Below are 22,607 nucleotides of genomic sequence, written 5' to 3'. Positions count from 1 at the left end.
AGGACGCGTCCGTCCGGGGGGACTGCCGCCCCCCCCCCCCCCGCCCCCGCTGACCACAGCGCCCTCGCTGCCCCGGGGTGGCCGACGTGGTCAGCGCCCGGCTGGCCCGGCAGCTTTCGCTCCGTCCAACTCACCCCACGGGCAGTCTCGGGGGCCGGGCCCCACGGGGTGTGTGTGTGACTCCCAGGTTTCCAGCTCCCACTCGGGTGGCTTTCCTGGGGACGCGTCCCTCCCTGGACCCTGGGGGTCACAATGACACGTGTCCTGGTCTGTCCCAAAGCAACATCGGCCCAGAAAGCCCAAGCCGCGTCTGCATCGCCATCGAGCCGGCCCAGCTGCTGAAGGGGGACATCATGGTGAGTGCCTGCCCGGCCCCACCCGGCGACCGGTGGCACGGCCGGGCCCGCGCCAGCACCACATGGCGTGTGCTCACGGCCGCTGGGTCCCCCACAGACCCCACTCCCGGGAGCGCAGGCTGCAGCCGCCGGGGAGCTGCAGGTGGAGGTCTGTGGGGCAGGGCAGCCTGGCGTGCCTGCCCCTGGGTGGGGGGAGCTGCTGTGTCCTTGGGGGGAGGAGGTCCCAGCGAGTCTGAGGAAGACGGGACTGGGCGGGGGGGCGACCCAGGATCCAGGGCCATGGTTCCTCCTGGAGATGACCCCAGGGCCCCACGGGGAGGAAACGCTGGGAGTGTCCTCCGACTTTGGCAGAGGTTCCCAGACAGTGGTGGGGCCCGCGCCCGTCCCCCTCGAGGGGTTGGCCTGGTCTGCCGAGCCTCTGATGGGCAGGACGCTGCTGCCAGACCCTGTCCAGCCACTGTTGGTGGCTGTGACCCGCCGGCCACGCGGGTGCTGCCGCCCCAGGTTTGGCGGGTGGCCTGGTGCCACTGCGAGCCCGAGGGCGAGGCACCAGGCAGGCAGCCGGTGCGGAAGGAGGCTCAGGGCCTGCTCTGTGCGAGGGTTCGGACGCTCGGCCTCCCGTTTGTCCTCAAGGACCTGCCACAGCTCTGCCTCGGCCCCCCCTGTGCCTAGGTCGGCCGGCGCCGGGCTCAGGCTGGGCCTCGGCCCCAGGGCTGCCCGGCACCCTTGGTCCCAGGCCTCCCCGACGGCCTCCTGTCCTCCCTGGCCTCCCCACATGGCTTTGCTAAGGGTCCGCCTCGCGCGCAGGCACCCCTGCTGCACCCCCGATGTGAGTTCTGCGGGCGGGGCCCCAGGAGGTGCGGCTGCGGCCTCCGTGACCGGCGTGGAAAGTTACTGGGGGCGGGGCTGTGCCTGTGGTCCTCCAGCTCGGGGCCGGTGGGGGTGCCGGGGGCATGCTGGGGAGGCAGGGTGGCAGCAGCCCTCGCACCCAGGTCGGAGCTCGGCCCCCCACACCCCCTCTCCTGCGAGAGGGACCTTCCACCCGGGCGAGCTTGCGGGAAGGTCGGCCTGCCATCCGCCCTCGGGACGGGCGGGGCCTCAGGTGCTCCGTAAACATGCCGGGTTATGTAACCCCGGGAGGAATGTGCCGGGCAGGCCGGGCCCAGCCTGGAGGGCGTCCAGAGCCCGCTCGCCTGGTGAACACGCCTCGTCCTGCGTGCCTGGTCCTGCCGACCCCGCTGCAGCGCTGTGGCCTGTGCTCTGGGCCGAGGGGCTCCCTGACCGGACTCCAGGTGGAGGGCCGCCTCCCCCCGGGAGTCCGTGCGGACAAATAGGGCCTCTGTGCGTGGATTCCCGCCAGGCCCTCGTGCACGCCCTGGGGGGGCTGGCGGCGGGCTCCTCCCTCCGGCTCTGCCCTTTGCTCCCAGGCAGGTGGCTGCAGGGCCCCGGCCGCTCCCGCCCGGCCCTGCGCTGTTCCTCACCCCCGGGTGTGTGTCTCCCCCGTGCTGTCCCCCGTCTCCCGGACCCGCCTGGGCCTCAGCCCTGCCTGCGGCGGCGGCAGACCTGGGCGCTGTGGGGCAGGCGGCCCGGGGCCCGTCCCCAAACCTTGCCCCCGCCCCCGCCGCCCCCCCCTCCCCCGGCCTGAGTGCTCTTCCATGGCTGACAGAGGTTTGAAGGAAACATTCCCCTGGGCAGCCAGGCTGCTCACGGACCAGCCTCCGTCAACACGGGATCAGGGTCGCTCGAGACAGAACTCCGTCACGTGGGACTGCGGCCGCGGTGTGCGCCTGTGTGTTCGCCTGGGGGACACTGAGGTGCAGGGGGCACGTGAGCCGAGGTCCCCTGAGGGCCCCGAGGGCACAGGGTTCACCCCGGGGTGTGGGCAGGCGTGCTCGTGGGGGGGAGCGAGGCCGACACAGTCGGAGAGCGTGGGTGCGGGCTGGACAGGGACCATGAGGGGCTCCGCTGGGAGCAGCCGCCGTGCAGGGCGCTGGTGGCAGGCCAGGGGCCCGGGAGTGGGGCCCCCGGGGACCCCTCCTCGTGGGGCGACCCAGCGGCAGGAGGCACTCGGCGGGAAAGGGTTGTGGTGCCACGGCCTTCGGTCCCAGCTCCCTGACCCCTCTCGTGGGCTCCCTGGGGCTGCCCCCCTCCCGCCTGTCATTTTAAAGCCTTCGTTCTCCTCGGTGTTCGTGGGGCTGAGAGAGCCACGTGGCCTCGGCCTCACCCCTGCCCCTGTGGTCGCCCCCGGGGCCCCACGTCCCAGACGCCCGTGGGGAGCGGCAGGCGGGGAGGCGGGACCCTCGTCCCCTGCACGTGCGGGCGGGAGGACCTCTCTGGGGGTCTCCTCCGCGGTGTGGGGTGGGAACAGTCGGCAGGGCCCGTGGGGCGAGAGGCGCCCCGAGGGCGAGGGGGCGAGCGAGTGGGAGTGGTCTCACCGCCGCGAAGCCTGGTCTGTGGCTGCAGACGGGCGGACGCCCTGGCCCGGGGCCCCGGCCGGCCCGGGTCTGGGTCCCGTGGTGACGGCTCAGCCCAGTTGTCACTGCGGGGCGCCCCCGTTCCTCCGTCCGGGTCCTGGCCGGTGGCCCAGAGGTAGGCCCCCGGGTCCGCCCTCCCTTGTGGGCAACAGCTCCTCTGGGCGGCAGCTCAGAAGCTCCCCCGGCCTCCCCGGGCCGCTGGGGCCGGCCGCTGCCAGGGACCTCTGTGACCGACCGCACGACGTCGTAAGCCCGGCTCCCTCCAGGGCGAGTCTTCTGGGAAGGTCACTGCTTCTGAAAGCCCCCGGTCCCCGCCTCCTGTTCCCCACCAGAGAGGCCCCCCCACCATGCTCTGCTTGCCTGGGACGGGGACCCCCGGGGACCCCAGAAGGGGCCTGAGTCCAACCGCGCCCCTGGTGATTCCGAGGCTGGTCTCTCACGACCACCCCAGGGCATGCGTGCAGCCCGGCCGGCCTCCCCGTCTCTCTGCCCCACCCACCCCCATCCCTCGGCTGTCGTCCGCTCTCTGTGTCTCTGCGTCTCCTTCCCTCCCCCACGCCCTGCCTGTCCCTGAATCGTACGCACGCAAACGCACGCAGCACAGCAGCACGGTACAGGCGGTCACGGCCACCCGCTCCTCTGTGGGAACCGGAAAGTCCCTGGGTCCCTGGGTGGGAACAGGGGGCGGAAGGGCCGTCCTCCCAGTCCGCCGTTCAGAGCCACAGGGTTCCCTTGGGCGGCTGTGCCCCAAGGAGACCCCTTCCGGGGGTCTGTGGCGTTGGCGTGGCCGGTCGGGGGGGGCTGCGGACCGCGACGTGGGGTGCCGGGGTTCCACAGGGACAGCCCGGGGCGGGGGCCGGGGGGGGAGGGCACCAGCAGCGAGGGGCGCCGCCGTCCCGGCCGCCCCTGCTCCGTCCGAGAGCCGCCGCCCTGTAGGCCCCCCTCAGAGTCACCCCCCCCCCGGGGAGGGGCCGTCCCCACGGCCGTGACACCTGTCCCCGCGCAGGTGAAGTGCTACCACAAGAAGTACCGCGCGGCCACCCGCGACGCTGTGTTCCGGCTGCAGCTCCACACGGGGGCCGTGCAGGGCCCCCGCCTGGTGTTCGGGAAGGAGGACCTGGACGGCGCCTGCAGCGGTGAGAGTCCCCCACCCCGTGACTCCCTGTGCCCCCTGCCCCGCGCACTCATTCCCTGGGGGGGGGGAGGGGCAGAGGGATGACCCCTCTCAGGGAAGGCTGCCAGTCGACCCAGCAAACCAACTTGCCAGAGGGACGGCGGACCACCGACATTGCCCTGCACGGGGCAGCGCCGGCCCCCAGGGCACCCGCCGTCTGTCCGCCCCCGCTGTGCCGGCCCCTTGCACCCCGCGCCAGGCTGACGGGGGGCTTCCGTTGCAGATAGCCGCTTCCCCGCCGACGGGAAGGTGGAGCTGGTGTTCTCGGCCACCCCCGAGCGGATGCCAGGTGGGTTGGGGCGGACGCTGGCCGGGATGGGGGGGGGCTCCGTCCCATCCCCCGCCCTCACCCACGATCAGAGGTGGTTCGCCACGGGGCTCGGACTCGGGGGGACGGAGACAGGCTTCAGCCCCTGGGCCGCGTCCCTCCCTCTCGGAGGCTGACTCTCCCCCGAACGAACAGCCGCATGAGCCTGGGGAACGCCGGGGGTCCCCTAGTCTGCAAACGCTCGTGTTGGCCGTGGGTTCTCCTCTTTCCCGGGAACCCTGCGAGAGACGCACCAGCCCTTTGTCGTCGAGGCGCGTGGCTCGTCTCTGTTTGTGCGAGAACGCTCTCACTCGGCGTTTTTTTCCTAAGATTTTACTTATTTTGAGAGAGATGGGGAGGGAGGGGGAAAGAGAGGGAGAAAAACCTCAACGTGATTGGTTGCCTCTCATGCGCCCCCTACTGGGGACCTGGCCTGCACCCCAGGCGTGTGCCCTGACCGGGAATCGAACCGGCGACCCTTAGGTTTGCAGACCGGCGCTCAGTCCCCTGAGCCGCACCGGCCGGGGCCTGGCTCAGCTGTCCTCGCCGAGTGTGGAATGAGCTCGGAGTCACCACGGAGGCTCCTGGGCTCCGAGCTGCCCGCGGCCGGGCCGGCTCTGGGAAGGCTGTGGCGACACTGCTCGGGGGTGGCCCTCGGAGCCCGGAGCCCCCCATGGAGGGAGGGCCGCGCTCGCCTTCCGGGCTCCGGGCGCTGAGCCGCGAGCACGAGCTGCCGGCTCGGCCGGGCTGACACCAAGTGCCCCCCCCCCCCGTCCCCCCCCCCCCGCCCCGTGCAGGCTGCGAGCACCTGCGCAACGACCGAGGCGTGAGCGTGGACTTCAACACGGCCGACCCGCTGATCCGCTGGGACTCCTACGAGAACCTGAGCGCCGACGGCGAAGGTGGGTGGGGCCGGGGTGCTGCGGGGGCGCGTCTCTGTCGGCAGTGTGGCCACGGTCCCCAGTTTGGGTCCTGGCACGAGGGCGCAGGGGCACCTCGGCCCCCCTCCACCCCCCCCGCGGCCCGGGCGCCGGGCTCTCCGGACTCCGGCCGTCCTGGGCGGGTCCTGCAGCTGCCCCCCCCCCCCGAGTCCCGCCCCTCTCCACCGTCACGTCCCTCCTGGCGGGGACCCCCACTGGGGACACTGGCTGAGCGTCTGCCGCATCCTCCGTGGAGACCCTTTCCGCCCCTTCCGGTGGGAGGCAGGCGGCGGGCTCCTCACTGCGGGCATGTTCCCGCCAAGACCAGCCCAGCCCTCCTGGCGGAGCCGCCGCCCCGGAAAGCACCGGCGTCGGTTAAACATCCGACACTCGGAGCCAGAAGCCCGAGCGCACGGGCCGGGGTGCGCATGCCAGTGCACCACCGCCCCCCCCCCGCCCCCGTCATTGTGCACCCCCCCTCCCCCCGGGCAGGTGCACCGCCCTCCCCCCTCCCGCTTGTCGGTCGCCAGGACGGGCCTGCCACTCGCTCCCTCCTGTGGAAGGTGTGCGGGGCGTCGGAGACCCAGGATCTCTTGGGGGTGGGGGGGGCGTGGCCCCAAGTCCGGGGAACAGGGAGGTGGGGAGCGGTGGTGCGGGAGGCACCCCGGGCCGCTCGCCCGGACGACAGCCCCGCGGAGGAGCACCAGGGCCCGGCAGCAGGGGGAGGAGGCGGGGAGGCCCGCCGGGGGCTGTGGGCACGCCGTGGGAGCGGACGCTGTGGCCTGCGGACCCGGTGGGCTGGGCGCCTGGCTGCTGGCCCTGCCCCGAGGGGTCCTGCCTCCGCGTCCCGGGCCTCCAAGACCAGACCCCGGCGAACCTGGCGGCAGCAGGCCCCACCCCTGTGTTTACTCCGCGCCGGCCTTTTTGGCGGAGTCCGAGTCATTGCTCCCAGCCAACAAGGTCCTCCACCTTCCGTGCTCTGGGGGGGGGGGGGAGGCGGGGCCTTGGGGGCACGCCCAGCCCGGGGTGCTCTCTCCCTGCCCACACAACCGGGTCCGGGTCCCGGGGTCCTGCAGCCCGAGACTGAAGGGGCCGCTGGGCGCCGTGGGCAGGAGGTGAGCAGGGGCGTGTGTGTGCATGTGCGTGTCTGTGTTTGCGTGTGTGTGTGCACATGTGTGTGCATGTGTGTGGGCATGTGGCTCCCGCAGACCCAGGAGGAGCTGGGACGGAGCCGCTGGTCTGTCTGCACAGACGACTGGGCTCCCCGCGGGCAGGGGGCGTGCTGGGGCGGGCAGGTGGGAGCCGAGTGACCGCAGCCCGGGCCCCGCCGGCGGGAGGAGGGCCGTGCAGGCCTGGGGCGGTCGGATCTCGGGCCGCGGCACCGCCGCCTGCGCCCCGGGGCTGGAACGTGGGAGCGAGGCGTGTCCGAGAGCACCCACTGCTCAGACGGGTCGGGCGAGGGATGGGGGCCGTGCTGGCCGCAGTCACGGTCGGTCGTGTGGGCTGTCTGTCTGTCTGGGCGGTCGGCTGGTCCGGGACCCGCCGGCCAGCGCCCACACCGAGTGCCCGCCGCATTCCGGAGCCGCATTCCGGAGCCGCCCCGGGGCCGGGTCCTACGGCGGGGCGCGTCCCTGCCCGGAGACGTCTGCCTGCCTCCGGTTGGAACGCCTCATTCCTCCACTCAGTTTTTTTCCCTTGATCTGGGCTCCTCCAGGAATGTAGGGCCTGCTCGTTTCTGGAAAACATCAGCCGAGAGCGCGGCTCGGCTCCAAAGGGGGGGGGGGTTCTCGGCGGCCCAGCAGGCAGGTGTGCGGGTGCCAGCGCCCGGGGCCACCCCCCTGCAGCACAGGGGGCTCTGCGTCCTTCCCGCTGGGGCCCCGGCTGCGCCCTCAGGGGACGGGAGGCCGCCGGCAGCTGGGAGGCGGAGGTGTTCCCGGAACGCCTCCGGGGAGAGCAGTGGGCTTGTCTGTCCAGGGGTGCAGGCTGTGTCCATGCCCTTGGGGACTTAGTGGTTTGTTGCCGTGTTCCCCTGCCCCCCCCCAAATAAAACGATAAAGAGAAGGTGGAGCAAAGGGCCCCTGTCCTCTAACCCCGGATCCGTCCGTCACCCGGGGTCCGGTGTTGCCGCTCGAAGGCGAGACCCTCAAAAGCCCGAGTGCAGGCAGCTCGTAGCCCCGGGCCCCCTTTGCCGCGGGAAGTAACCTGACGCAGGTGCAGGGGAGTCTGCAGTCAGCACCGGTGAGGAGGGGCCCGGTGAGGGCGGGCCCGTGGCGGGCCGTGGCGGGGTCTAGGGGTGGAGGACAGGGGGACTGCGTGGTGCCCGGGCCTGAGCCGCCCGAGTCAGCACAGCGGCTCGTGGACCTTGAATGAGTCGTTGGAAGTCCATTCCCGTTCCCCGGCCTCTGGGTCCTCGGATGGACTCGATGCCCCGGGCAGGCCTGGGAGACCACCCCTGGCCAGGTGACCCCTCCGCAGGTGAGGCAGGGGAGGATCCAGTAGCTCCTCCGGGCCAGCCGCTGTGGCCTAGAAGGAGAGTGAAGACACGCAGCCAAGCCACCCTCGGGGGACGGCTTTCGGCCGTGCGCCGCCAGAATCGGTGGGACGTGCGGTGCCCGACCGTCCGTCAGAGGCACTGACCTCGTCCCCGTGGACGGTCAAGTTCAGAGGGCGAGAACCGTGGCACGGGCCACGTCGGCGGGGGCAGACGTGGTGCAGGGGGCTGCTCCGGCGTCCGAGCCCTGCCCCGCTCGCCTCCCGCGCCTTCTGGCCCAGAGACGCTGCAGTGACAGCAGGACCCGGGGCCGGCCCCTGCCCTTCCTCTTCCCTCATGTGACACACTCAGGAGTGAGCGGGGGTGCGAGTCGTCTGGTGTCACTGATCCAGAAGCACCGGCTGCCCAGCCCAGGCCTCGGGGGGAGGACGGGGGGCACTGAACCTCGTGCAGGTTCGTTCTCGAGTCCCGGGGGTGACGCGCCGAGCGAGTGAGCTCGGCCTTCAGGCTGAGCCGGAACCACCCACGCGCCCTCACGGCACGCGGCCCCCAGTGGCCGGCTCCGCGGGACCCGGTGGGGAGGCCGAGGGTCCTGCCACTGGTGCCGGGAGTTGCTTCTCACCGCCGTCTGGGGACACAGCGTCCGGGGACCCCAGAGGCGTGTTGGCCCCTCGTGACTGCGAGGAGTCTGTGATGAAGTCACATCTGGGCGTCCCCCTGACTGACCGACCCCTCCCGCTCTCCCCCCCAACCCCCCCTCCCCCACAGTGCCGCACACGCAGGGCCCCGTCGACGGCAGCCTCTACGCCAAGGTGAGGAAGAAGAGCGTCTCGGACCCCGGCGGGGCCCCGGCCGCCCCCGCCGCCAGCAGCCCCGACCACACCCTGTCGGTCAGCAGCGACTCCGGCCACTCCACCGCGTCCGTGCGGACGGACAGGACGGAGGAGGCCCTGGCCCCGGGGCCCAGCAGGGGCCTGAGCGCCCAGGAGAAGGCCGAGCTGGATCAGCTGCTCAGCGGCTTCGGCCTGGACGACCCGCGGGACGTGGCCGAGGCCCCCGGCCAGCTGGGCGGGACGCGCCACGTGGTGCCGGCGCAGGTGCACGCGAACGGGGACGCCGCGCCCGGGGACCGCGAGACGGACATCCTGGACGACGAGGAGCCCGGCCACGCCCCGCGCAGCGCGGGCAGCAGCGTCGGGACCCTGTCCTCCGGGGGGCCCCCGGCGGCCCCCGCGGGCCCCTTCGCCGGCCGCCCGAGCAGCCACAACTCGCTGCTGTCCGAGGGCTTCGGCAGCAGCGCCGGGGAGGACCCGCCCGGCGAGCTGGCCCCGGACCTGGGCCTCGGCGCGGGGCCCCCGTACGAGCCCGGGCGGCCGCCGCCCGCGCTCGGGGCGCCCTGCGTGGCCGCGCAGACGCGGGCCTACGAGCAGAGCAGCTACTCCACGCAGACCTGGGTGCGCCAGCAGCAGATGGTGGCCGCCCACCAGTACGGCTTCGCCCTGGACGGGGAGGCCAGGCTCGTCGGCCGCGGCCCCGGGGACGGCCCCCGCCTGGCGCAGGCCCTGCCCAGGCTCCCGGTGGCCCCCGCCCAGGGGGCCGGCAGCAGGGGGCCCCCGCAGAGGGGCACAGGCCCCGGGGCGCTCTCGCCGGACACCCAGCGGCCCCCTCCCAGCCACGCGCTGAGGACCGGGTTTCCGGACGTCGGCCTCGTGAACGGCACGGGCCCGGGGCCCGGCCCGGACCCCTCCCCAGGCTCGCCCACCCTGGACATCGACCAGTCCATCGAGCAGCTCAACAGGCTGATCTTGGAGCTGGACCCCACCTTCGAGCCCCTCCCCACCCACTTGAGCTCGCCGGGCGGCCAGGCCAATGGCCCCACGTCCCCGGACGGCGTGGGAGGCGGGCTCCGGGCGAGCGGTCGCCTGCAGGACCGAGGGGAGGACCCCGGCCGGAGCCCCACGCAGCAAGGTGAGCTGGCGTTTCCCGGGGGCCCACCTGGCACACCCACGTCTCGCAGCGGCACGCTAGAGCAGCGTGTGGGTCCTCCGCTGGAGGAGGAGTGGGGTGCGCAGCCGGCCCTGGGGCGCGGCCTCATGGGGATGGGAAGGTAGCCCCACAGCCTGGTGCATGGGGTGTCCCTGAACTGGCCACGCAGGGATCAGGCGGCGGAGCACAGGGCTGTGCCAGTGGGTGGGGGGTCGGGGGGTGGGGGGTGGAGAGACAGGGGGAGGGGAGGGGAGGGGAGGGGCAGCTTCAGCAGACGGGGCTGCCTGGTGGTGCGGTGAGTCCAGGCCGTGAGGGCCAGCTCCAGGGCCCAGCACAGCGAGGGTGCAGCCGCCGGGGGGCCCGTGTGCACCCCTGCAGCAGGGGGCCGCACTGGCTCGGGGAGGCAGGCTGCACCGGCCCTCACCCCTGGGGTATGGCGGGTGAGCACCCGGCCGGGCCTCCCTGCCCAGGTGCTCATTCTGGGGGGCCCGGAGTGGGGGGCTGTGGGGACGGGCAGGGATCTCCAGCTGCAGGACAGGCTGTGGCATCCGGCTGCAGGGCATCGAGGACGTGGCCTCATGTCCAGGTCGGTCTGCGGCCCTGTGGAGAGGGCCCCACAGGGCCACACGGCGGTGCCTTGTCCCAGAGGCGGGGCAGCTGCCCCTGGGAGGTCGGAGCCACCGCTGAGAGGTTGCTGGCCTCGGGGCTGCTGGGTTCCTGGCACTGGCCGGGGACACCCCGGTTGGTCTGCACAGAGGCCCCGAGGGACAGTCGGGGTCGGGGAAGGGCGCTGGGGGGCCGCGGTGAGACCTCCATGATGGGACGGGGGTCGGGGACGGGCCTGGGAGCCTCGGCCCCCGACTTGGGCACCGAGGCCGTGCACACACCCGGCGCCATCCGCGGGGGCCTGGCCCGCTGGTGGGCAGCCCTGGGCCGTCCACCCGGGGCCGCGAGTGCAGACCCCACGCCCGGGGCGTCCCGGAGGAACTCCAGAGGCAGCCCCCCGTGTCTCTCCTCACAGGCCCCTCGGGGGAGGAGCCGCTGCGCAGAAGGTTCCGGAAGCCGAGCCTCGGGCAGTACGACAACGATGCCGCAGGGCAGCCCGCCTTCTCCCGGGGCGGGTGGGGGAAGCCCACGGGTGCGGAGCCGGCTCCGAGCCTGGTGCCCTTCCTGTCTCCATCTGACGCCAGAGAGGTACGGGCACCCCCTGCCCAGAGCCCCGCCCCCCCCAAGAGCAGGGCCCCACACCCACCGTCGCAGGCCGGGCTCCGCCCGAGAGGCAGGTGTGCCCTCTGCCGGGTCTGAGCAACTCCCGGCCGCCGTGCGCGGCTCCAGAGGGCTCCCCGGCCGCTCCCCGTCCCCACCCTCAGCGAGCAGACTCGGGGGTGGGGGCCTCCCTCTGACCCCCCCCCCCCGCGTGTCACTTTCAGGTGGCGATGGCCGGGTACCCCCCCGACCTGGACCGGGTGGACAGCGGGGTCTTCTCCCTGAGCAAGAGCAGCAGCAGCGAGTCCGCACCGCCCACGCCGGCGTTCCCGGTGTCCCCGCAGACCCCGTACGGTGAGAAGGAAGCGTAGCATGGCACCCCCCCCCCAAGCCCCCGGCCTGCCCTCCGGGAGGAAGGACCCCGGGCAGCTGCCCACTCTGCGGTCTTTTCCAGTGACCACGCCCCCGCACCACCCGGCCTTCAGCCTGCCCGGGCCGCACACCGGCAGCACCGGCGGTCTGTGCCGAGCGGCTCACGGTAAGTGGCCAGCCTCCTCTCCCGGTCCTGTGCTCTGTCCCAGCCGCGGGAGTGAGGGTGGCTCTCGCCGGGTCGGCATCGGCCATGCGTGTCCGCCTGTCGCCCGGCACGGCGTTCGCCTGCCACGCAGGCAGCTTCCTCCCGGGTTCGAGGGCCGCAGATGCCGCTCGGTGCACGGACCCTGGCGGTCAGGCCGCAGCCAACTTCTCGAGGGGTCGGACCTGAGGGTGGGGGGCGGCGGGGCTGCACCTGCTGGTGCCGGGTGCATGGGCCGTGGGCACCGGGCCGGCTCCCACGGGCCGGCTCCTCTGTAGCCCAGCGACTGGACGGACACCCACGGGGCACCGTCCCTGTCCCCCCTCGCACCCCGTCCCCAGAGCCACCGCGGCTGGCGGCCGATTTGAACGGGCTGGGTCCAGTCAGAGCCCAGCCGGGTCCCAGGGCCGCCAGGCCGGGCCCTTCGGGCACATGGGCGAGAGCGGGGGCAGGCGGCCGCAGGGGGGTCCCAGGAATACCTCCCCCCCTGCCCCCCGGGCGGAGCGGCCGCACCTCCCAGCTGGCCCTGGGGAGGAGCTGGAGGCCCGCGGCAGGTGCATGGCCAGGCGCAGGCGGTGGCCTGGGGAGGGGGGGCTCTCACCAACATTTAACGGGGAACCGACACGACCCCCCCCAGAAAACCAAAGGGCACACGGCCCGGCTTGTTCTCTGAGGCCGGCGCCACCCCCAGTCCAGTCCCGAACCAGCTGGTTTGGAGCTGCTTTTGGAGGTCGGAACGGGCAGCGTCTGCCGGAGGCAGGAAGCGGAGGGGAGCCCCCGGGGGCCTCGGGGGGTGTGGGGAGGGTGCCCCGAGGCGATCCCTCGCGTTTGCTCCCTCCTGTTCCGATTCGAGGCTGTCGCTGTGCAGAGCTGCTGCACACGCGGAAGTGCGTCCTCCGGGCGCCCCCTCCCCTCCTGCGCCCGACTCGCTCCCGTGGGAGTTCCGTGAACTCCTCACGAGAACGCGGCGGCGCCGGGGCTGAGAGCCCAAGCGGGGGTGACGCCGGTCACCGTGGCAGGCGTCCTCAGTGGCTTCGCGTCTTCAGACGCTGAGGGGCGAGTCCAGGTGCGTGCACGGCTGGCGTGTTCCTGTTCGGTGCACGTGTGTCCGTGCGGAGGAAGCACACGGGCGAGCGTGGGCGCCCGAAGCCTGCGGCACCCCCGCCAGGTCACACGCGGCACGGCAGAGCGGGCCGCTGACCACCGTGTTTGAAACGGAGCAGCCAGGGCAGGTGGGCGGGTCTGCGGGCAGCCTGGGCCCGTGCGAGTGCGTGTGCGTGTGGGGTCCGCCGTCGCGGTCAGCAGGGGCAGCTGGGAGAGCCCCAGAGGGCGGCCCCCGTGACCGGACACCTCAGCCACAGCTGGGTGCGGGCCCGTCTTGTCTCCCTGCTTTGGGCTCAGGGGGACGCGAGTGTCTCTGGTTCCCCAGCAGCTCAGGGGGCCCCCTGGTGGGCGGTCCTGGGACCTCAGTGCCTGACCGTCTGTCCCCTCTGCGGCCAGCAGGGGTCAGCGCTTGTCGTGGGTGCCGGTCCCTCCGGCGGGGGGGGGGGGGGGGGGGGGGGGGGGCATGGGCCCCGGGCTCGGGGTGACAGACACAGGGGCCAGAGCTCCGCCTCTCGAAACGTCCTGTAAACTTGAGCAACAGCCGACAGTCCCTGCGTGCACGGCCCCCAGGGGCCGTCTCAGAAACGGAGGGGGCCCGTGGCTCCTGCCCGAGGGGAGGTGGGAAGTCCCAGCCCGTCCGTCCCGGCCCTGTCCTCGGTGCGGCCACGCTGCGGCTCCCGGTGACGCTCCGTCCTGGGGTGCAGGGGCGGCCAGCCAGGGCGCGGGTCGGGCCGCGGGGGCGGAACCAGGCGTCCACAGCTTGGCCGGGTGCCCGTTCCCGGGGAGGACGAGGTGGCGCGTAAAACTCGGGGCGTCCCCCTCTGGAAGTCGGTGCCTTGCGGGGCTCACCTCCCTTCCAAATGCCCCCTGCTTCCCGGCCCTGCGGGCGACGCACCCCCACTGCCCTCGGCTGCCTGCCCCCCTCCCCCACCCCCTGCTCCAAGCGCCGCGCCCCACTGTAGCCACTGGAGGAGCATTTGGGGGTGAGACCTGAGAAGGCCAGCCGTCCCCCGTCACCGGGGGGCGTGGGAGTGGGTGTGTCACTTGTTCTCGCCCTTTGTTGCCGGCTGGGGCCCCGCCTGGCGGAGGGGTGCTTTGGGGAGCCCGCAGGGTGACCCGGGGCCCCAGAGGAGGGAGCCTCCCGGACGACGCCTGGCCCGGCGCCCGGGGGAGGCGGACAGCGTCTGTTTCTCACGTCGGTCTCGTCGCGGTCGAGGCCTCACGGACCTGAGATGGCGCGTGCTCACGCGTGGTTCGTGGTTGTGCCTGTCGCGGTGCCCGGCTGTGTGAGCACGCACACGCGTGCACACGGAGAGGAGGGCTGCGCTGGTGAGAAAGAAAAAGCCAGAGAAGCGAGAGCCCCGTGGTGCGGGCACAGGACGCCCTTCTCGCCGGCGCAGGCGCAGTCGGGCGCCGCGGTGGCCTGGCGGGTCGGGAGGACAGAGACACGGGTGTGGCCAGCTGCTGCGCTTGGGCTGCGTGTGGAGCGAGCGGCTGGGCCGCTGTGCGGTCGGGGGGGGGGAGCGGGGGCCGTGCGTGGGGCGGCTTCTGCCTGTCTGGAATTCGTCCCTGCAGAGCGTGGGACGGTGTCTCCCGGGCCCCACAGGGCCTCCCGGCGCGGGGGTGGGTGTGCGGCTCCCCGGAGAGCCGGGGTGGGGCGTCCGAGTGGCCCCCGGGCTCCTGTCTGGTGTCTGGCCGATGGGGGCGTCCTCAGATTCCCCTGGGGCTGCGGGGCTCTTGCTGACTGAAGTCACAGGTACCGGTCACGGGGGCCCTGACTCGGGCCCCCCCCAGCGCCCCCGGGAGAAGCCCGTCTCCCCCCCCACCCCCACCCACACGCACACGCGGCCCCCAGCTCCCGTGCGAGGCCCTGCACCACGCGCGGAGCATGCCCCGAGACGGCCCCTGGTTGGCGGAGGCTGCGTGCCCTTTCGCTGAGGGGCCCCGGCAGGCAGGGGCATGGGGAGGTGACGGGGCCCCGGCTGCTCCGGGACCCCACGGACTGCTGGGCTCCGGGGGCCGGGAGGCTGGGGGCTGCGTCAGACTGTCCAGGTGCGGCCTCGGCGTGTCGGGGCCAGGAAGGGGCAGCCCCTCTCTGCACCCCCTGCGGGTGCCGTGGCTGACCGTTCCGCCTCTGTGAACCCCCAGCGCCCCACCCCACCACACCCCAGACCACAGGCCTTCCCGAGGCCGCTCCCTGTCTTCCTCCTCCCCCCTCCCTCCTCCGTCTTCCTCCGTGAGGCTGCGGCCCCGCCCTGGGAGCACCGTCCGTCCATCCATCCGTCCGTCCCAGAGCCTCCCAGGCCCAGCTGTGCAGCACCCCCCTTCCTCTCTTCCCCGGGGGCCATGGGCCGTGGGAAAGGCCAGCCCCCGCTGCTGAGCCTGCATTTCCGGCAGACCCTCTCTGCCCCGAGGCTTGGACTGTAAACAGTGCACAGGATGGACCCTGCGTGACCCCGGGGTGGGGGGAGGGTCCGGGGGATCTCTCCCGCCTGCAGCGTGGAGGCAGCTGAGGGTTCCGGTGAGGAACCTCCCAGTGAGGGGCGTGTGCCTGTCGGCGGCCCCCCCAGGTGACGACCCGTGGGTCACAGGTGGCATGGGGCCAGTCGGCAGCCCCGGGGAGGGGGGGAGGGGGGACGCCCGGGCTCCTGTCCGATGTGCTGGCGGCAGTGCTGGCCTGCGGGCTGGGAGGGGAGGCCTGGGAGGGGTGGGCGTGGGCCTGCTCTCGCAGGGAGAGTTAGGGTTTGGCCGTGGCGTGGGACGTGCCGGACCCGTGAGGCTCCAGGGGCCAGTGCGCACTGCACACGGCGCCGGTGGCCGGGCACCGGGGACGAGCGGCCCCCTTGGGGCTCCCGCCACGCAGGTGGCACGGGCACAGCCCTGCCTGTCTGCCGCGAAGGCTTGTCCCCATCGGGGTGCAGCCCACGAGGAGGGGCACACCCTCCCGGTGCCCCACGTCCTCTGAGAGTGTGGGGCCTTTTGGAACGGGCTTGTTTGAAGGCCATTCAGGGGGTCTTCACCCGTCGGCTTAGGGATGGGCCTTTCGGAGGGAGGAACTGGAGAGAGAGAGGAGGGCAGACGGGCCAGGGGGGGCTTAGGGCCGCCAGCAGGGCTGAGGGTTCGGAGACAGGAGTCTGCGGGTGGGGGCTGGGCCGGGCGGAGCCCACCTGGGCCGGGAGGGACTGCAGGGCTGAGCCTTTGGGGAGGGCGGGGCTGGAGGGAAGGGCCTCCGGCCGGTGGCTGGCGCCAGAGGTGAGGCGACGCCCCGGTCCTGGGGAGGGACAGGGACAGGGTGTGGACCCCAGCTGGCTGGGTGCAGAGCTGACCGGGGGCCCCAGCGGGTGCTGGAGACTGCTGCCCCGTGGGTGTGGGATCCCAGGGACTCGGGCGGACTTCAGGGGAGGCGGCCATCCCTGGTGGGTTTGGGTGTCTCCCCAGGAGTGGCCACCTCCCCTGGGCCAGCTGCTGGTCCCTTGGGAGACGCAGGCCCCGGGGGCTGGCAGCGCTCGAAGGTTTCAGCCCGACAGGAGACTGAAGGGAGGGAAGGGGAAGGGGAAGGAGGGGACAGGCAGCGAACCAGCAGCGGAGGGAGCGAGGCGGAGCCGCCGCCCGGAGGCACTGACGGGCCGGCCCGCCCACCGCAGCCCGAGGCCGCGCCGGCGGTCCAGACCGCGCCCCCCCCCCAGCCCGCTCTCCGGCCGCCCTCTGAATGGGCCCCCAGGGAGGTGGCCGCCCAGCGCCCCGCCCCAGCTCCCCCGGGACGCCCGGATCCGGAGCCGCTCTGCCCGGGTGGGTGTGGGACGCCGCTCCCCACGCAGGGCCGCCGGGCACAAGCCCGCGGAGCGCCTCCGCCCGGCCCACGCCGCCTGGGGCCCTTCCGCGGATGGAGCCACCCGCGGCGGACCCAGGTGAGCGGCCCTCGGCCCCCAGCCGGCCGCCGCCGGCCAGGCCGGTCGCCGATGCTGAAACCCGATCTCCGGGCGGTGGGGGAGGGGATGCGGGGGGTGGAGAGCCAGGACGCTGGGGGCGGGGGGGCAGGACTGGGAGGAGGGCGACTCGTCCCCGCGTCCCGTCGCTCGGGGGCGCCCCGGGGCCCGTGGACTCTGGGTCCGACGCCGCACTCCTCCGCGCCGAGGCGGCGGGGCGCGGGGCGCCTGGCTCGCAGATGTGCGGCTCGCGGGGGCGCGCCCGGCCCAGCACATTCTTCTGCTGGAACCGAGAAAACGCGGAGAAATGCGCTCGCCCCGAGCCGGGACGGTGCTGTGGGTCCCGGTGGCCGCGCCGTCCCCCCCCCCCCGGGGCCTGTCCTGGGCTCGCCTGCGCCCCCTCCTGGAGAAGCTGGAGCCAGGCGCCAGGAACGGGGGCGGGGGTCTCAGACTGAGCGGCTGCTGCCCGCCCACCGCCCCCCTCCCACGGTGGGGCCGAGGGCGGGCCCCACACGAGTCTGTGACCGCCACCCGAGACCTCCGGCCCCAAGGTGACCCGCTGACGTGCGTCTGCAGAGGTCCCGGGGGTGGGGGAGAGAGTCTGGTCCTCCCTGCGTCCCACCTCTGACCTCTGCGAGGGCGGCTGCCACACCACACGGGGTTTCCCTGGAAAGGTGGGGGCGAACCACAGGGAGAGACAGCGGGAACCCCGAAACTCTGCGCAGTGAGAAGCGGTGTGTGGTGGCCGGACAACAGACCCCAGCGGTGGGGGGTCACCTTCTTACCCCCCCCCCCCCCCCCCCCGCCGCTGCGGCTGCAGGGAGCCACCGTGTGTCCGCACGCCTCCTGCCGTGCTCCCGAGCTCGGGGCCAGGGTGTTCTCCGCGGTCCCCCACCTGTGCACTCGGGGCCGGGTGTTCTCCGCGGTCCCCCACCTGTGCACTCAGGCCGGGCCAGGTCGTCCGCTGAGGGCGGGGCTGCTCTCCTGACCCCGGGTGAGGCGACGAGGCTCGCGGGTGCTTACAACCCGGAGAGAGCGGCGGTTCCCCACCTCGAGCGCACGTGGCCGGGTGGCTGGCGGGAGTGTCCCGGGTGGCTCTGGCCCGGCCTCCTGCTGGGGTCTGGGGGTCTGGGCTTTCCGTGGGGCCGAGGCCCAGCGTGGCGCCCCCCCCAGAGCACCTTCCTGGTCCCGCCCCAGCGGGCGCGGGTCGGATGGGGGGAAGGGGGCAGCCACTTCAGGGCAGCGTTAGTTGATGGAGTTAGTGAGGGAGTCGGACCCCGGGGGAGGCCCGGGTGTCTCCCGGGGGGAGTGCAGCTCCCCGGCTCGCGGGGCAGAGTCGGCCTCTGCACGGGTTTCTTCCCCTGGCCTTCGGAGTGGGGGCTACCATGGGCGCGTGGGCACCCTTGGGTGGGGATCCGGCTGGGTGAGGCCTGTGAGGGGCCCGGCCCGGTGCCAGGCGCTCGTCCCCTAACTCGGGGACTCCCTGAAAACGCCACTTCATACAAGAACCTCCCACGTGAAGCCCCACTGCTGTTTAAAGGGTGACACGTTTGATTCGGGGCCGACCAGCAGGAAAAGGGGTGCTTCTTCGTCTCCAGGAGGCTTTGTGTCAGCTCCCCGGTCGCCATGAAGCGGAACCCCAGGGCGGAGAGGAGCCGCCTGGGGGAGGGGGAGCAAGCGAAGCCCCAGAGGACCTGCCCACGGGGGGCGCTCGGGGGATGGGGGTGGGGTGGGGGTGCCAAGCCGGGGGACCCTGACACCCTCTCTCCTGCGCCTCCTCAGCCGGGCTCTGCCGGAGGGGGCACCGAGGGCCCGGAGGGCAGCCTGTCCTGAGGCCGAGGGCCGAGGCGGGCGTCGCTCCTGAAACTCGGTGGGAGGGGAGACCGGAGCAGGCGGCGGTTTGGCAGCACGGGACGTGCTCGGGGGGTGAAGGGGACTCTCTCTCTAGCCGGCCGCCCAGACCCGGGGGGACCGGGAGGGAGGGCGCAGGGCCGGCGGCAGAGGGTGCACAGACGGGACAGGCGGACGCAGGGGACGGACATGGGGACAGACGACAGACGCAGGGGACCGAGGGTAGGGAGGGTGGGGGAGGAGACAGTCACCTTTCAGGTTTCTTAGGAATGAGGTCGGTCTGGGTGTCCCGGGTCGGAGGTCGAGGCTGCGTGTCCCAGGTCGGAGGTCGTGAGCCCCAGTGTCTTCCGCTGGAGGGGCAGGTGCGACCTTGTCCTCAGTCGGGCTCGTTTGGTTTCCAGTTAAAGGTCGTGCAAGGGGCTCAGCGGTCATTGGGGGTCCCTACCAGCAGCCGACACTGGAGTGAGTGACTCGTGCACCTTTGAGAGGTTTCGCGTTGTTGCCGGGCAGGCAGGCGACGCTGGGTTTTTTGTTTGGTTGTTTGGTTGGTGGGTCAAAGGTCACGTGCCCTGACTTGCGTTGGTGAGGCCTGGACCCTGCGTCTGGGGGTCTGGGGTCCGAGTCGCACCCTGGATGGGCCTGAGGTCGGCGCCCGCCCCTGCTGTCACTCTCCAGCTGCTCCCCGAGCACAGGTCCCGGCCTCGGGCGGGGCCGCGGGCCGTGGGACGGGAAGCCTGAGGGTCCCCTTCTTGCTGTGACCGTCCAGCCGTAAACAGTGCTCAGCGGGCCGCCATCATCCGGCCCCCGTGGGGGCCTCCTCCGTCGGGGGCAATCAAAACAGGCCTGGCGGAGCGGCCGGCGACCCGCCCACCCCCCTGCTCTGGGGACAGGACGTGCAGGCAGGGGAAGCCAGCCGCCAGGAGGGACGGGCACCCTCGTCCCACAGGCCGGGGCGCCAGCTGGCACCGGGGAAACCAGGAAGGGACGGGGTGGGAGCCCCACGGGCTGCCCCTGCCTCGGGGGCAGCAGGAGCAGGAGAGTGGGGGGGCGCATGCGGGTGCTGAGAGAAGAATCTGCTGGGCCCTAGCGGGTGCCGGGGGAGCAGGCTCCCTCCACCCCCCCCCACATGGGGACGACCGTCTCTGAGAGTGGAGGGGCTCGCCCCCGTCCCGCCCCAGCCCGAGGCCACGAGCCCACTGGGCAGGTCTGTGAGCTGCTCTGAGGACCCGCGGCCTGGGCCGGCGGGACAAGGGGCCGGGGTGCCCGCGTCTCCGTGCCCAGTCCTCAACTGCCTGCTGCTGGGAAGAGGGGCCGGGTCGGCCCCGAGCTGAGAGCTGGCGGCTGCCTGGGAGAGCGCCTGCCGTCTGTGCCTCTGGGACAGGGGACAGGGTGCGGGGTGCGGGGCAGAGCTCCGCCCCCCTGGGGGGAGTCCCCGGCTCCCTGGGGGGGGAGGGAGGGGCCGAGGCCCTTGCGCACGGACGGAAGGGTGGGTGGACCGGTGGGCAGGTGGGTGGAGAGGTGACAGATGAAGGACAGGTGGGTTGACGGACAGGAAAGCGGAAGGACGGACACACGGACGGAGCAGGTCCCAGAGGAACTCGCCCCCCATAGAGGACGAGAGGTTCTCCCGGCAGACTGGGGCCCCCAGGGCTGACCCGCTCTGGACCCCGCAGGGCCTCACCGGGGCCCTGGCGCCCCTCCTCCTCGGCGAGCCGCCTTAGCTCCCTCCGTGCCCCAGCCCCCCGCCGGGCCCCCAGACCCGCGCTTGCCTCCGGCCCCTCGGCAGCACCTGGTTCCCGCCCCCGCCCCGCCCGCCGCCTCTGAGCTGAGGGGTCCGACGCGCCTCCCGGGGGAGTGCCCTGGCGTTCACTCCCTCCTCCCCCACCCCGTCTCCCACCCCTGTTCCCCGAGCCCCGGGCTGCCTTGGTAGCTCCAAACCCCGGCTTTGATCCTCCCCAGAACGGTGGGATGGCCGCAGCCTGACCCCGGGCCCTGAGCGCCCAGATTCCTTGGGCTCCCCGGGGGGATGTGGTCGGTGGCTGGGGAGCAGCAGCCGCACCGCCCCTGGGCCGTCCCTGTCCCGGGACCCAGGCCCCCGGGCCACACGGAGCCTCCGGGACGTCCGGCTTCCCCTGCCAGTGGGTCTGCCGTCGCTCCACCGCATAGCCACCTCCCACGGACGGGGAGTGACCGCGTCCCCCCTGCCCTCCTGCCCCGCTGCAGATCCCCAAGGCTGCCCCGAGGTCCTCGGTCACCCCGTGGGGATGTCAGAGAGCCCCGTGGGGCCAGACGCCCCGGCATCGCCCTTCCCTCGGATGTTCCTGTCCCCCTGCGGCAGCGCCAGCAGCAGCCCCGGCTCCAAGAGGGACAGGTGGGCAGGGGCCGGCTCCCGGGATTGTGGGCCCGTGGCCTGGGCTACTTCCCGCCCAGGGTCCGCCCTGACCGCCGTGTCTCCCGAACAGCCCGTCCGCCGAGCCGCAGTGGGCAGACACCGGCCCCAGGCCCACGCTGGCCCTGCTGGGCGGCCACCGGTCCCCGGGGAGCCTGCTCAGCCCCGGCGAGTTCCAGGACGGCCCCAGCCCCGGGCGGCCGCACCGCCCACCCGCCGAGCCCCAGGCCGCTCTCCACAGCCACCCGCTGGTGCTGGCGGAGCCCCCGGAGGTTCTGCACCCCCCGAGCAGCCAGGCCTTCCTGGGCTTCGGCACGGCCCTCGGGGGGGCCTCCGTGGGGACTGGCCTGCCCCCAGGGGAGGCCCCGGGGGCCCTGCCGGCCGGCTCCCAGGGCGTGCCCCAGCCCCTCAGCCCCCTGCGGGCAGCCACCGACAACGGCTTCCTGCCGCACGGCTTTCACCTGGCGTCGCCGCCCGGGCGCAGCGGCCACCACAGCCCCGTCCTGCCGGGCCCCGGGCCGCCCCTCCCCGAGAAGAAGCGGGCGTCCGAGGGGGACCGCTCCTGCGGCTTCCGCCTCGCCCTCCTCCAGCGGCTTCTCCATCCCCCCCGCAGCGGGAGCACCGTCAGCATCCCCTTCCCCAGCGTGCTCCCTGACTTCTCCGGTCGCCCGAGGCGGCGGCGCCCTCTCTTCTGGGTACGTGCGTCTCCCTGGGGGGCAGGGGGAGCTGTGGGTCCGTTCCCTCGGGCACTCGGGAGGGACCCGCCCCTGGGGTCCACGGGGCCTGGGAGCCAGCAGGACCCCTTCTTCTGCGCAGCGCACCCCGGAAACGCGTCCCAGCATCTCGGCCTTGCTCACCTCCCGGCCCCTCCCCCACCTCGGGTCTGTGTCTGTCCACACGGGATGCACCCCATGGCTGAAACAGGGGGGTCTCTCCGTCCACTCGGCCCCAGTGTCCTCCAGAAATGCCTGTTTTGTGAACTAAGTGACTTCGTTTGAAACTTAATCCTGACCGTTTCGCGTTACCAAGGGAAGGTGCCGGCACCGTGGAGCGCGGCCTCGCTCTGTGCCGACTGACGCCGGGTGCCAGGGTGTCCGCGGAGCCCCCCAGCACCCCGTCCGCACCCCGGGGGCCTCCGACCCCCAGTCCCCTGGGTGGCGAGCACGTGGTAAACAGCACCTCTCCCAGCGACGGTTCTGATTCGGTCGGCAGGTGACCCCGGTGACAAGCACGTGTCGGTGAGCTTCGTGCAGGACACCTCCAAGTTCTGGTACAAGGCGGACATCTCCCGAGAGCAAGGTGCGTGGCAGGCGGGGCCAGGGGGGGCGGGCCTTGGGGCCGTGCCTGGGACGGAGGGCTCGGAGCAGGCCTGCGCCCCGTTATGGGCCCAGGAGCACTGCGTCCGAGGCCGGGTCCTCCGGAGGGGCTGCCGGGGAAGGGGCACCGCCGAGCTCCTGCCAGCACGCAGGGCGTGATTTCCAGAGACTTCCGCCAGCCCAGCCCGAGGCCTGGCCGGTCACAACTGCAGGTAGTGGCAGGAGACGCCCCCCAGCACGTGTCCAGGGTCAGGAGGGAGGTCGGACGTCCCCCGGCATCACCTCACACGCACACACCCGCGTGGAGGACGCGTGTCACCCGTGTCTGGGGTGGCCTCAGGCACCTGGGGAAGTGAGGTCACCCGTGGCTTCGGCCAGCTCAGTCCCTTGTCACTTTTTACGGGAACGTGGGCAAACACGTCCCCAAAGGAGCCAAGACGCGGTCCCCCTGGGCTGACCAGCAGCCGTCCCCTCAGCAGGACTCGAGGTCCCCGCAGCCCGCTGGCCCGACTCACGGGGCCTGCTCTCCCGGG

General features: G+C 73.2%; 1 protein-coding gene across 1 annotated transcript in view; it reads left to right on the top strand.

Moving 5' to 3' along the window:
- LOC114501816 (tensin-3) overlaps positions 1-22,057 on the top strand; it is a 97,835-nt gene extending 75,778 nt beyond the window's left edge. Inside the window, exons 20-30 of the mRNA XM_036010413.1 lie at positions 281-356; positions 3,837-3,966; positions 4,228-4,293; positions 5,109-5,213; positions 8,491-9,690; positions 10,730-10,902; positions 11,139-11,268; positions 11,369-11,452; positions 20,593-20,740; positions 20,832-21,453; positions 21,971-22,057. Coding sequence (XP_035866306.1) covers positions 281-356; positions 3,837-3,966; positions 4,228-4,293; positions 5,109-5,213; positions 8,491-9,690; positions 10,730-10,902; positions 11,139-11,268; positions 11,369-11,452; positions 20,593-20,740; positions 20,832-21,453; positions 21,971-22,000 — 2,764 coding nt within the window. The 3' untranslated portion in view covers positions 22,001-22,057. The remainder of the gene's footprint in view (positions 1-280; positions 357-3,836; positions 3,967-4,227; positions 4,294-5,108; positions 5,214-8,490; positions 9,691-10,729; positions 10,903-11,138; positions 11,269-11,368; positions 11,453-20,592; positions 20,741-20,831; positions 21,454-21,970) is intronic.
- Positions 22,058-22,607: the final 550 nt, after the last annotated feature.

The sequence above is a fragment of the Phyllostomus discolor genome, chromosome 10 (assembly GCF_004126475.2).
Source record: "Phyllostomus discolor isolate MPI-MPIP mPhyDis1 chromosome 10, mPhyDis1.pri.v3, whole genome shotgun sequence".
In the NCBI taxonomy this organism is placed as follows: domain Eukaryota; kingdom Metazoa; phylum Chordata; class Mammalia; order Chiroptera; family Phyllostomidae; genus Phyllostomus; species Phyllostomus discolor.
The sequence above is the reverse complement of the archived record's forward strand: the minus strand, read 5'-3'. Positions and strand labels throughout refer to the sequence as shown.